General features: G+C 36.3%; 1 protein-coding gene across 5 annotated transcripts in view; it reads right to left on the reverse strand.

The window, feature by feature from the left end:
- Positions 1 to 224: 224 nt before the first annotated feature.
- Positions 225 to 13,432, reverse strand: part of grb14 (growth factor receptor-bound protein 14) — a 45,019-nt gene continuing 31,811 nt past the window's right edge. For 4 of the 5 annotated variants that reach the window (XM_060876680.1, XM_060876679.1, XM_060876682.1 and 1 more), the window contains 11 exons: positions 11,600 to 11,721; positions 10,989 to 11,063; positions 9,941 to 10,078; positions 8,064 to 8,174; positions 7,609 to 7,704; positions 7,301 to 7,363; positions 3,908 to 4,024; positions 3,162 to 3,228; positions 2,996 to 3,083; positions 2,814 to 2,907; positions 225 to 2,325 (listed from right to left, as the gene is read on the reverse strand). In XM_060876680.1, the coding sequence (XP_060732663.1) occupies positions 2,179 to 2,325; positions 2,814 to 2,907; positions 2,996 to 3,083; positions 3,162 to 3,228; positions 3,908 to 4,024; positions 7,301 to 7,363; positions 7,609 to 7,704; positions 8,064 to 8,174; positions 9,941 to 10,078; positions 10,989 to 11,063; positions 11,600 to 11,721 (1,118 nt within the window). In that variant the 3' untranslated portion in view covers positions 225 to 2,178. Of the gene's footprint in view, positions 2,326 to 2,813; positions 2,908 to 2,995; positions 3,084 to 3,161; positions 3,229 to 3,864; positions 4,025 to 7,300; positions 7,364 to 7,608; positions 7,705 to 8,063; positions 8,175 to 9,940; positions 10,079 to 10,988; positions 11,064 to 11,599; positions 11,722 to 13,432 lie in introns of those variants that run through there. The other variant, XR_009648966.1, reaches the window with a different exon arrangement.

A 13,432-nucleotide genomic window follows, 5' to 3' on the forward strand; every position in this document is an offset into this window, starting at 1 on the left:
GCCTGAGTGTCATTACTTAAAATGTTTCATTTAGCAAACCAACCCACAAACAAATAAAGGATAATGAATAAGCCAAAGAGAGGAGTGTGATGAGGCTACGCGAGGTCCTCATAAGATCTATAAAAAAAAGTAGGTATAGTACTGTAAATCATTACACCACTGTATTTCAGGAGTAGGAGTATGAATAGTTGATGAATTGAAGTGTCAATAATGACAGTGTAGAGGCAAGTGAACAAAGCCAGTTTTATAGGAGACATATATAAACAGTGTCAATTCACATACACTACACTGTCAGGGCCTGTATCAAAAGAGCAGAGCATTTCTCAGCAGAAGCATGGGACGAAATCTACTCCTTACCAAAAGGATTTAAAAGTCACAGTCATCCCTCAGCATTGGAAATGAAAAGTTACCAGTGTTTCGACTACAGTGCAAATACCATAATAATTCAAGATTTTTCTAAATGCATTTTTTTTCTTTCTTTCATCCACGAATATAAAACAAATGTTTCATTCCAGGTCGGTTCATTTTGCATACTAAATTTTAAAAAACATGACTCTAATACACACAGACGAAAAGTTGTTTGCTTTTCTACAAAAAAAAAAAAAAGAAAGAAAAAAATAGAAACCTAAGATATAAGCATGGTTTTCATTCATAAGAAAAAAATCAAGGCCTAACAAAAAACCTAACAAAGAAAGAAACATTTTTCTGGCTTTTAACGCATTTAATTTCTTACAGTATTAAAACTTTTTATCAAGTGTTCTTTATTTAGTTTTTGTCTTTTTTTTTACAGTACAACATGTTAGTCATATGTGATTTGCAATCACTAATAGCTTTTTTTTCTAAAGGGAAGGTTTGAGGGTGAAATCTCACAACCTGAAGAAACATCGCAGCACATCGCCAGACAATGATTGTAGTGGTCATCTTCAATGCTCTGTAAAAACAGAAACTTACCACTTCAGGTGTTAAACACTGTGAACCTGAATCTTAACAAGTATCCATAAAATATGCATTTTAATATAAAATTTGATTTGTTCAATTTATTAATAACAAGCAACTTTACACATTCTGTCCGAGTTTCAATGTTCAGCATGTAAACCGCTCATAGTGTGACCCAGCATCACTTTAGTGTGCTGTGTGTGGGTATGTTCATATGGAAATGTGTATATGGTAATTGTGTACTGTAAGGGTCTGTGTGTGTTCATTCTATGATCTGGTAGAGTAAAGATCCAAAGTTAGTGTGTGTCTGCTTGGAGTGTGAGAAGCAGCATCAAACAGCTGCTTTTTCATGCTAACACAACCCATTGCATTTGGACAGAATGTGGCCTACAGCATGCACAGAGCAAAGTCTCACCTCTTGAACAAACTACACATATCACATTTTTTATAAAATACCTGAATTATTTTGTCACATGAGTAAAATAAGGAGACATTTTAACATTTTACCCAAAAGCTCAAAGGAGGGTGTCCAGATCCCCCGAAGGCCCTCTTCCTGCTGGCAAAACCAACAGTTTCAGCTTAAACAAACAGCTTATTGTGCACATGTGATTATGGCTGTACCATGTCTGTCTATTCTGTTCAAATGATATGGACACACAGGTTGTCAGCACTCAGAGCGGAGCTCTGACTTCGAGTTTGCTACTTTAGCTTCTCATAACACCTCAGAATTCGAAAGCTTCAAATACAAATCATTCAAGCTGCAATGTCTACGCTTTTTTGTACAGTACATTGACCAAAGCTTTCATCATAAGGAGCTATCAATCCTGCCTTATTACAGTCTCAGAGTAGATTCTCATACACTCATCAGCATTAACAAGTCCTTTCTGAGCTCCACTAAAGTCTGTTTAATCTTGCAACACCCCACAGCTTATGATCATTATTTCACATAGGAGTGAACATTAAACATTAAAACTAGACAGGAAGAGTCTGTTTGAGTTTCCTGTCCAAGGCACGAGCTGCGCTGGCAATTTGTCCAGAGTCACCCTGTGAATGTGTGATGGTCATTTGATGGAGTGACAAAGGGGTCAGAGGTGAACAGGGCTGGTAGAGGTGCAGGGGCTGGAGTTTAAAAGTCTGGGCTTGGAGCAGGGTTGTTTTGGGTTTGGCTTAGAAGGTATTAAAGGAATCCATAAAACAAATTGTCAGGTCAAAGGGTGCTCAGACAGGGGTTTTGGCGTGGGTTCACAGGGTGGTTCGGGCACAGTGGTGTTTGAGCTTGCAGGGCAAAACTCCACGGTTTAGCTGATAAAACTCCACCAGCTGAAGCAGATCACTGAAGCGAGTGTTTCCGTCATCCAGGCTGTAGAACAGCTCGCCATCATCCTCAACCTTACACACAATTATAAATTCACACATTTCATTGATCTGATAATAAACAAAAACAATGTAGAGTAATAAGAAAGCTGCAGAACAAATGAGATTTGTTTCTAGTGTCTACACTACAAATGACCAAATCTGATTATTCAGTATGCAGCTGCAGTCATTCCTATACTTTCATTAGGTGTGTGGCGTGCTACACTTGGTTTTGCTGTGATTTTGCTGTGGATTATGTTTTACTCAAAGACACTGTTCAGTCATGTTTCAAAGGTATTCAGAAGAGACCACAGTAATGAGAACTGAGAATGGTGCTGTAGGCAATGTTACATAAGATACCATTTACTGTATACTGTTAATCTTAGAGGAGATTCTCCCAAATGACTGCATTGTGTGTCCTGCCTTAATGGTGGATTTCTTCTCAGTTTTGCATGTTTGTTTTAAAGAAACAATCTGATTTGTGCTGCTTTTCTGAACATTTCGAACGTTAAAACAGAACTTACAGGGACTATCTGAAAGTGTCTGATTCTCTGTGCATGACAAAGGGACAGGACGAAGGTCTTGGGGTTGCTTTGGCTGTCCCTTAATAGGAAAACTCTGAATACAAACAAAATAAATGTAGAGAATATATATATGGATAAACAAAAGATCTGTTAATGTTGTAAAATGGACATGTAATAAGTACCCATCGATGAGGCCATGCTGGGTGATGAGTTTGTGAGCCTCGTCTCGAGACAGTTTGCTGTGAAACCACGGCTGAGCCATGTGGATTGCTACAGAGCAGGAGATCATGTTCAGTTAAGACCATAAAAGGTAAAAAGATAGAAGAAGAGTGAGAATGGCAGACTGACCTATGTTGGATAAGGAGCTTTGGGAGGGGGAGCAGCTTCCATGGCTGAGACGATGGCAGCTCTTCCTCTGTAAAAGAAAGTTATTTATCATCCAAAAACAACTCCTATAACCAGCAGCTATCATTAATTTTAGTCCTTTATTTTACACAGATCTAACGTGAATCCTAGTGACCAAAATATATTAAATACCTTAAAGTTTCTTATTAAACCTTTGAGTCCTGTATGATAGTTGCAGACACACTATATCATCATAGAACCTGCCAGACTCAGCTCCTCATATCAGTCAGCCGACACTTTAGTTCACAGTGCATAACCTGATAAAATATGCCTGCATTTTCACACTTCTAAATAAAACACTTTGATTGGCTGTGGCACAACCTGTCTGTGCCAAAAAAAAAGACATCTTTAGGCATCTCCATCTAAACCAGTGAACGAAAACAAATCAATATCCAAACTCAATCAGCACTATGTATCACTACAGCTTTACACAGCAAAATCTGAACACAAAATCTCCAGTTTCACAGAAAACAAACAGCAACTCTCAGTCCAAAAACTGAAACTAAACACTGCTAAGGACGCTGGAGCTTTCTTTCTGCCAGCAGGGTGGCTGGAAAACCCATGATATTCTTGAATTAAGTTCATGAAAAAGCATGATTTTGAGTGGAAAGGGTTCAGTTGAAACGGTTGACCAGCTGTAGATCACCTAAAGCAATGCTGCTATGTTAAGAGGCAGATCTGTGCCTCACCCTCCATGATAGACCTTCCTCCACAGCCACTGACAAAGCCTCTGATGGGTTATCAATCACACGGCTCCTCTGCCCTGAGAAATCCATGGCCACGAGAGAGTTCTCTGAAATGCTTCTCTGAAAAAAAAAACAATAAATAAATACAAAACACACACAAAGAAGTTAAGGACCCAGAATAACTATTCTTTCTGTTCATTGCACACACACACGCACACACACACACACACACACGCACATACACGCACACACACGCACGCACACACAAGCACACGCAAAGAACTTCAATGTTCTTTTGTCTTTGTGGAGACATGCTGCCATCAAGTGTTCTATTGCAATTCATGTTCAGACCACTGATATTACCAGGCTTTAAGACTGGGTTATGTGTGTGGATTAGTGGGTTTATATAGATTGATGCTTGGGCACATAACTCTTAATAGTCAATTATAAGATGTCATACTTGTTAGCTATCAATGCCCCATAATCCCTGAGAAATGGAATATTAGACTTTTTTGTCAAGCTTGCTGAGTACGCTGTGAGAATCCGCATTGAATACCCGGGTCTGGTGATGATTAACAAGCTCTTAGCACTGAGATACTTTTACCATCACTTGCCAGGGCCATTTTATTCACAAGTAGAATTAATTAAGCTAAAAGGGAGAGGATGTAAAGTTTAAAAAAATAAATGAATAAAATTTTTAAAAAAGTAATTGGTTTTGTTCATTTTATTTGAATTCTGAAAATTTGTACAACATTTGGTATGGTACAGTGAACACAGATTACTATCTGTGACTCCCCATATCCATGTGGTCTTCCTCCTGGTTCTCTGGTTGTCTCCAAAAACAGGCATTTAGGTGGTTTGTTTACACTAATATGGGCTGTGTCCCTTGGTGTGAATGAGGGTGTAAATGTTTAAATGTGTGTCCTGCAATGGAGGTGATTTCTCCTGTGTTACCAGGATGAGCTGCAGATTCCAGCATGACCCTGAACAGGATCTTTTCAGAAATAAAGAAAACTAAAGAAAACAACCAAAAAAAAAAAAAAAAACATGGCCTTGAACCCCACTGAAAGCTGTATCCAGTTTAACCATCAACATAATTTACTGTCTTGATCAAATAATATGAATTTTATCACATGCCTAATTTCTGGGAAATTCTTGCTGTGCAAAACTCTGTTGCCCAACTGGAGACAATAAAGGAAGAAAGTGTGAGACTGTTTTCTGAACAGCTTGCAGAATTATAGTGTCAATCTCCAGTCAGTCCTGTATAGAATTACTATAATCACGATGTGCCATGGGCCTCATATTTAACAGTAACATGATCCAAATGGTTCAGAGAACACTTCTATGAACAGGGGGCATTGAGAAGCATTATGACTCTCATAAGACATGCTGCACTTCACCACAACATTATTTAGTGATGGGCTGTTCCACATTTATTTACAGTAGTTAGCTTCACAATAGTTGGCTACAAACTTGACTCCTAGCTCAGACAGTAGACTTGTGTGGTGTGTGTGTGAGTGTGTGAGAGAGTGTGTGTAGGTTAGGACCCTCTTGCTGTGTTCCACTAACAACAAGGCAGAGGTGATGAGTTGTAAAGTCAGTGAGCAGCTGATGCTGAGATATATTTAGAGTCAGTCTGGCTCCGCAATCATGTCTAACACACTAAAAGTAGTCCAGGGAGCTTTACTCAAACACAATACACTTATTTAGAGACACCATTAGTACATTTACAGAACAGAAAACTTTGCACTTTTGCACATGGCGAGGCGTTTTTTATCAATCAATCAATCAAAATGTATTTGTATAAATTTTATCTTATTAAATTTAAAAATTGTGAGGGAATTACTGTTCATATCATCTGTAAAACTAAGAAAGGAACTTCCACACCACGATGGTCCATGACAGTAAATGTAACAATAAAGAGACAAAATGTACATATATTTAATAAATTGACAGTTATTTAATAAATAAATATGCTGGTAATTACTGTGGTATAAGAGGAATTAGAACATTCTGGTAATGGAAAATAAGTACTTCAGTGTACAATAACTAATGGCCAACTGCTTTATATATAAACGTTTTCATTCTTACCTACATAGTATTCTAAACACCATACTTACACAAATACATACTGATACATGTATTAAAAATACATGAGTATTAATTTTAAAAATGAAATACAATTTACTGTATTTATTGGTTGTATTGAATTTGCCTTTGTTTCTATTATATTGCATTTTAAAATGCAGAAAACAGTTTAAAAGATGGTATTATGAATACTGACATTCATGTAGATTTTACAGAATTCGTTAGCACGAGAACTTCTCTAAAGGTTATAATCATTCATTATAATTTATAATTATATTATAAAGCCTGAGGCCGAGGCATTACATCTCGCGCCAGGCTTTAGCTTAGCGGCTATTGGAAAGGCATCATCTACGCTGGCAGTTAACAAGGCATGGAGCGCCTCCTTGTTACTGCTTATTGGCTCTTTGAATAAAATGAGTTTCCTCTGGCGCACCTTCTATTAGCTGTGCTGTTTTGTCCCTTTTGGTCTCCCATTTTCATTGAATGAGTTTTGATGCCTCTTTGCTATGGTAGTTAATTATCTACACCTGATGTTTGTTATCCTGTCTGTTTAAACTCTGTCTTTCCCTTTGTATTGCATATGGGGTGGTGGGATATTTTATTACAGCTCTAAATTGTTAATCCTAAGTGGTGTATTATTATTATTATTATTATTATTATTATTATTATTATTATTATTATTATTATTATTATTATTATTATTATTATTATTATTATTATTATTATTATTATTATTATTATACCCACTATTATTATATGTACCCAGTTAGCTACAGTTTGAGAATAGGAAGTGGGATACTGAGGTGATGACCAATGAAGTTTACTGTGACAAGAGGAAACAAAGGGGTAGATTTGTTTTTGCTTATTTGTTTGTTTGTTTGTTTATTTTTTTACTAGCTGTTAAGTTATTTTATTCTTTTATTTTATGTCTATTAACAATGTCAATATGGTAAGATTGCATAACCATAGATAATAAAGGAACGCTTACTACTATCTGATTTCTGCCCAAATAAATAAACATGCTGTGTTTATCACTTTTTGTTCAAATCATTCACTAAGTTTAGCAATTCGGGCAAAAGGACTCAGTGACCAAAGCTTTGAAACAGGTTTTGGAAAGCAATGCTGACAGTCCAAATATACTATTTTTATTCCTAAAAAATTTGAGTCTGGGTTATCATGTCATTTTATGTTCACACTGTGTTTTGTCTACAGCTGTGGATTGTAACTCTGATTAATTCCCCTAGTTAACATGCACTTTAACTAACAAATAACCAATTTTTGGACATTGCTGTGGATTGCTCAACTCACCATTGGAGAGCTTTTTTGCTTCTGATGAGGCTGGATGAAGTTTTGGTACAACTGCATCCCAAACTGCACACATTACAATACATAGAAGCGTTTTAGTATGATGTTCTGAACCACTGAGCAGGAAGTGACTGCAGGACATTAGGACACACTACTTTGAGTAAATCCTCCTTTCAAATGGCTCAGAATATTATTTTAGACATGCTCCATGAAGACTATGTCTGTCATTTAAACAAAAAAAACTTTGAGAATGAGATAAAGGGAGAGAGGAAAGAAAACAAATGCCAAAGAATGATGAAGAAAGTTTTCACCTTGAAGAGGCGCATAGCTGTGATCCAGCAGGTTCTGGTCTGCTCAACATCTGCACATAGCAGTTTGAAGTCCCGAGCTGAGCTTGACTTACTCGGCTGCACACCAATTCACACGTAGACATGTTTTCTTTCACATTCATAATCATTTTATGATATCAATCACATTTTAAAATTTCTCCATGACTAAAATCATGTCTGGCTTCTTATAACATAAACTGATGAAGGCAGATAAGATGCCAAAGACAGTGTTTGATTATGGCTTTATATAACACCCATTAAACAATGAGGCACAGACAAATGGGACACTTAATTAGGGTTATTATATTATAAAGCTAACTATGCACAGATGGTATGTGCAATATAATTCAACATCAACATTGCACAATCAAATATGTGAAACTTGAATGTCTTTGTGGATTTAACTGGGTGTGTTGTAAAGAAATGTTTGCAAATACCTTTATACAGAATCCGTAGTCTGTGGGAGCTCCGTGTGTTTTTCTGGCTGATAATAAAGTGTAGACATCACTGTCACAAAACTCTGCAACAAACTGCAGATGTCTGGGTTCCTTGCACATGATAAAGAAACACAAAGAGATACCTCTCTCAACATATCAGTTGATTTATAAGGCAATAAAAAATGTGTGCGATGGTGATTATTTGAAGATAATGAGGAGTGAGGGTGCCCTAAATTCCTTCAGTTCCAATACTAAGCCTGCCATAGCAGTAGGATGAATGTAAACATGTAAGCTATGTCCAGCATCCAGCACATTGCCTAGCTAGTGTGTGTAAATTGGGGAGAGCTTAGAGGCAAAAAAAAATGCAGCAAAGAGTGAAGCAAGAAGCTAAGAATTTACTAAAGTATCATATAAGAGGATGTAAACAAATATCACAGCAGAAAGTAAATGTGACTAAATTGTGAAATGTAAAAAAAGTGAAGCATAATATCAGTTTAAACAAAAACACCAACGCTGAAGTCGAGCTTTTGTAGCACAGGAAGCAGAGCCGAGGCTGTTGTGGTTTAACATTGTGATTCTAAGACATTACAGTGAAAAAGCTGAGTGAGCAGCAACAGGGTTTAATGAGTAGGAGGACATTAAGACTGTGGCTTACGTTGCAGCAGTGGGACTAAAATTACTGAACCAGTTAAAATGATGTGGATTTAGTTTGAGGGTTTATCTAAGCTCAATTGGATTAAGCATTCAGTGTTTGGAAACACTCTTAAGGACTTTGCAATGTTATGATTAAAATCAAGGGTAAAACTTGCATGATGTAAGACACTCATATGGCATTCCATTCTGTTTTAAATGGGGCTACTTTCTCAATTACAACCACCTTGTAATACGTACAAGAGAAGATAGAAGCATACATGTTGCAATGCCAGCAGCTTTATCTTAACAAAAGTGAAAGGCAGCCAAGTAAAAGAGAATAAGAGAAAGAAAAAAGAAAGAAAGAAAGAAAGAAAGAAAGACTTTCCCAAGCAAAGCAACACAAAGCAAGCCTTTGTCTTATTTTGTCTATGTGCTACACTATTCTAATTTCCCAACAGCCAACACAAAAGAGAAAGAGAATGACAGCCCTATGGACAGAAAAAGAGAAAGGAACACTACACAGGCTAAATAAATAAATAAATAAATAACAGCTTTATAATATGTGTAGCAGGTATATGTTTAAAAATGCAATCAAATTTGAAGATGTGGAGTAGACGCAGAGCGTCTTTGTGCACCCGGGCGGTATTAGTTAGTAGAGAGCGGGCTCCTCTTACATGCCTAACAACAACTCTTTGTTGTAAAAAAGGAAAAAATGGACGGAGGGCAGCACTGGTTGGCATGGTACATAGCAGGTATAAGCATCACCTGTGGTGAGTGGGAAGGGTTCAGACACTGGCACAGCCCCAGGATCTGCCGCACACAATCCTGCCCAACCAGTTCTGGCCAGCCGAGGGCCACAATGCCGTGCTGTTCGATCTAACCGTCACATCTAACAGCAGGACTGCAGGAGATTAGTGCTTGAATGAGGGTGCTTTGAAATGATCTGTAGCAGGCTTATCAAACCAAGCTCTGTCCATCACTTATATTTGTCTCAGACTGGATAAGCTAGGCGTGATTTGAGTAAGTAATGTTACTTGCCTCTAAAGTCTAAGCGGTAAGATCAAGTGGTGCAATGCATGACTAGAACTAAAAGCTGCAGGAATTTAGGTATATACCTTTATAGAGTGGAACATAACCTATACATAGCTATGTATGACAGGGTCATGTGAAAGAGAGAGTGATTATTGCACAACATTACATGTCATGCAATGGATTACTGTGTTTTTGTTTTTTGTGTGTATTACCTTTGATGTGCCCTTATTGGAAAAATACAGCCCAGACCTTCTCAACACAAAATAGAACTTCTTCCAGGACTTCCTGCCTTGCTCTTTTGAGGAGAGAAAGCCGTGGATTTCAGGACATGTGCTGGAGTTGAGAAATGTCTAAAAGCACACAGACAAAAATGGCACCAGTCTGTTTCAAAGGACAGTCCTTTACATAAGAGCTCTCAGAATAGTTAAGTGATAAAAACACAAGAGCATACAGTAGATTTTGTCTTCAAATTTCCTGTGTTAACCCATTTAACCTCTAGACTTTCAGTTTGCACTCTGCAATATAACTTTCCTTCTAGTTTCATATAGTTATTGAACAATATATTGGGGATTCCACAATTGAAGTGACAGTTAACCCTTGTTAAAAAGGAGCTAATTAAAAATAATAATAAAAAAAAAAATTAAAATAATCTTAATCTAAAATAACATGAATTTAACTATTTGGTGTTATGTCTTAACACACACACACACACACACACACACACATATATATATGTATAAACTAGCAGCCTTGCTTATGACTTTATGGCAAGAGGACATTAATAAACTTCTAATAATTCACATAAGATATATATTTTTAAATGACTTTCAATATAAAATTTAGATAACAGTATTGTACTTTAAAAGAGGCCTTATCAGGCACACAACACAGAGATTTTACTTTTCTTCAGGAAAATCAGATAACACAACATCCTACTGAACTCAGACATGTGAAATATTCCAAATATTTCATGTAGTGAATATATTTAGTTAACAGGCTTAAGTGAATGCTGTGAAGCACTAAAATCTACAATGTTTCTTAAGCTGTAATGGATAATTTCTAATGCTATGAAAGACACTTTAGCTATGTTTACTTTATGCAGTATTATAAATGCTATGTCAGTACGGCTCAAGTGATACCCTTCTCGTGCCTTAACAATTTTACCAAATAATAAGCTTTAAGATAAATATCTGAATGATATGTTATGACTTGGTGTTTAAACAGAGATTTGAGGACAATGAGACTGCTGAAAGGTGATACCTGGATAAGCTGTGAGTGGTTCATGAGGCCATTGGCTTCACTTGATATAGACACCATGCTTTCTGGAAAAAAATCCTGTTAACATGAGGAAAACATCAATCACTACTGACAAACACCAGCCATTAAGTTTACTAAAGACTGAAGTAATAACAGACTCTAAAGATATTCATGGTCTGTGCCCTAAAATTTGAGTGACCATTTGAGTCACCTCTATAACTCATCAATTCTCCAGAACCTGCTGGAAAGAAATGATCCTCCCTAACTTATCTGATCAAAGGCAGACGCAAGTCAAACAGAGCTGTAAAAAACCCCATAAACTTTAATGAAGCCCTATAAACAGAACTCTGCTAATAAGACTGGTAATTGAGTTGATTCTCTGTTCGTCCAGAGAAGCACAGACCTCAAAGTCCTGAAGACTGGGACATCGTAGTGAGTATAAATTAATTATATTTTGCATGGATTATAAATTAGTTAAATTAAAAAACTTGTGTTTCACTTCTTTTACTCTAGCAATAATTTATACATTATCTAGGCATTACATACTGACTTTTTTCCCCCAAGAACAACACACAGGTACACACACACACTCGCCCATGCACACACACACACACCAGAGGTTTCTTGAAGAATTCATATTTGGCATAATTCTTCCTGAAATACAGACGGCTGTCTGAGTCCATGCCCCAGTTAGACTGCACTTCCAGGACTGATTCATGGTCTTCTATGATTCTTTCTGAAAGCAATACAAGAAAAGAGAAGTCACCTTGATGATAAAAGGGAAAAGATAAATACAGCTATGTACCTCTGCATTCCTATCTCTACACACAAAAAATAAAAAAAGTAAAAAAAAAGTAAATGATTCTTATGAGCGCACTGTATTCTAGGAGCGCCATCAGCTAATATGAGTTTAAAAAAATCAATTATTAACAAAAGTTTTACTTATTATTTTTTATTTTTATTTTCTTCATCAATGAGTAATCTTTGATTATAACGATTGCGAGGTTCAGGGAGTCAGGGGAAGCCGACTGCGTCGAGTGTATTGCTTCACTTTATCATTAAACATTATTCAGTTCCTTGAAACCCAAACGAATGTTTAATGAATGAATGGAAAGTGGCTATTTAGAGCAAGCCATCTGGAAGAGTGCGAATGATGATATTCAAGACTAATTAATTCCCATAGCATAACTGCAATCAGGGCTGGTGAGCATCATCAAGATGCACTGGCATCCTTGGTGTTTCTCTGGATATCTGTGATCTCCTGCTGTGTCTTTGCTGATATGTGGACAGTTAAAATCTTCTGCCATTAGCAGTCTGTGGAATCTCCAATCAGCATTTTATACATTCTGGATAAGTTGCATATATGAGTGTACTTGTAGCACTTACAGAAACTATTAAGAGGATAAGGAATAATGTATGATGGAGCTCTTGATCTACTACTAGGGACACATAAATCCCATCCATTTTTTTCCCTTCCAAATGAGACCAAATGAGTTTAAGCAATCATAATATTTTTTAACCAAAATGTTACATAGAGGAGAAAAGTACAAAATAAATACACTATGCAAGATTTAATATTTATTATTAAATATTTACATTTTTTAATATTATTAACCCTGTAAACTTTTAACTCTGTTAAATATCGTCTTAAAACCCTGGGCATTAAAAAAGTTAAAAGATAAAATAAGAGCCATGAAATAATAAATAACAATGCAATAAATGTTATAAATAAATAAATCAATCAATTTGGTTATGGATCATAAGTAACCCTCCATATCATTATTATTAAACTAATTTGATTTAATTGTTTGATTTTAATTAACACATTTTCTATTGGAGTCTAGAGCTATTGGATCCTACACTTAAATTAAGCCCTAAATTTCACTTCCACATTTAAGCATTTACTGTAAACTCATCATTATAAAGAACTTTGTACTGACTGACCCTTCCCTCAAACTGAAGATGTGAAGCCTACACGCAATAGAATAACAGAATAACAGTGTCATTGGTTTTTGTAATCCATCTGCATGGATTTATTTTGGCCATTCTTTTAAAAATTATTGTTCTTTACATTTTCTCTTCAGAGAGAAATTGAGGAAAATATTGTCTCACTGGCTAAAATATTCCAGGCAAGCGGTATTGCTGAGACTGACACAATAGACACACCAGGAAATGTACTCGGCAATGAATTTTTCCAAGTGTGCATCATGTAAAGGAGTCCCACTGTTTACATAAATCATTTTCCAATTATTGTCCACCACTAATAGAAATATCATACATCAGAAATTGAATAATGAATTAAACCTAACTTTAAAATCAAACTCCTCTGGGCAAAAGCCTGTCAGCCACAACGGGGCTTATTATGGCACTAATCATACATTTATGGAACAGATTACATTTAACTGTGGCAGCAGGTCTTAAGAGTCAATGATTTAAACAGATAGTTT

This window comes from Tachysurus vachellii, chromosome 8 (assembly GCF_030014155.1).
Source record: "Tachysurus vachellii isolate PV-2020 chromosome 8, HZAU_Pvac_v1, whole genome shotgun sequence".
Taxonomy (NCBI): Eukaryota; Metazoa; Chordata; class Actinopteri; order Siluriformes; family Bagridae; genus Tachysurus; species Tachysurus vachellii.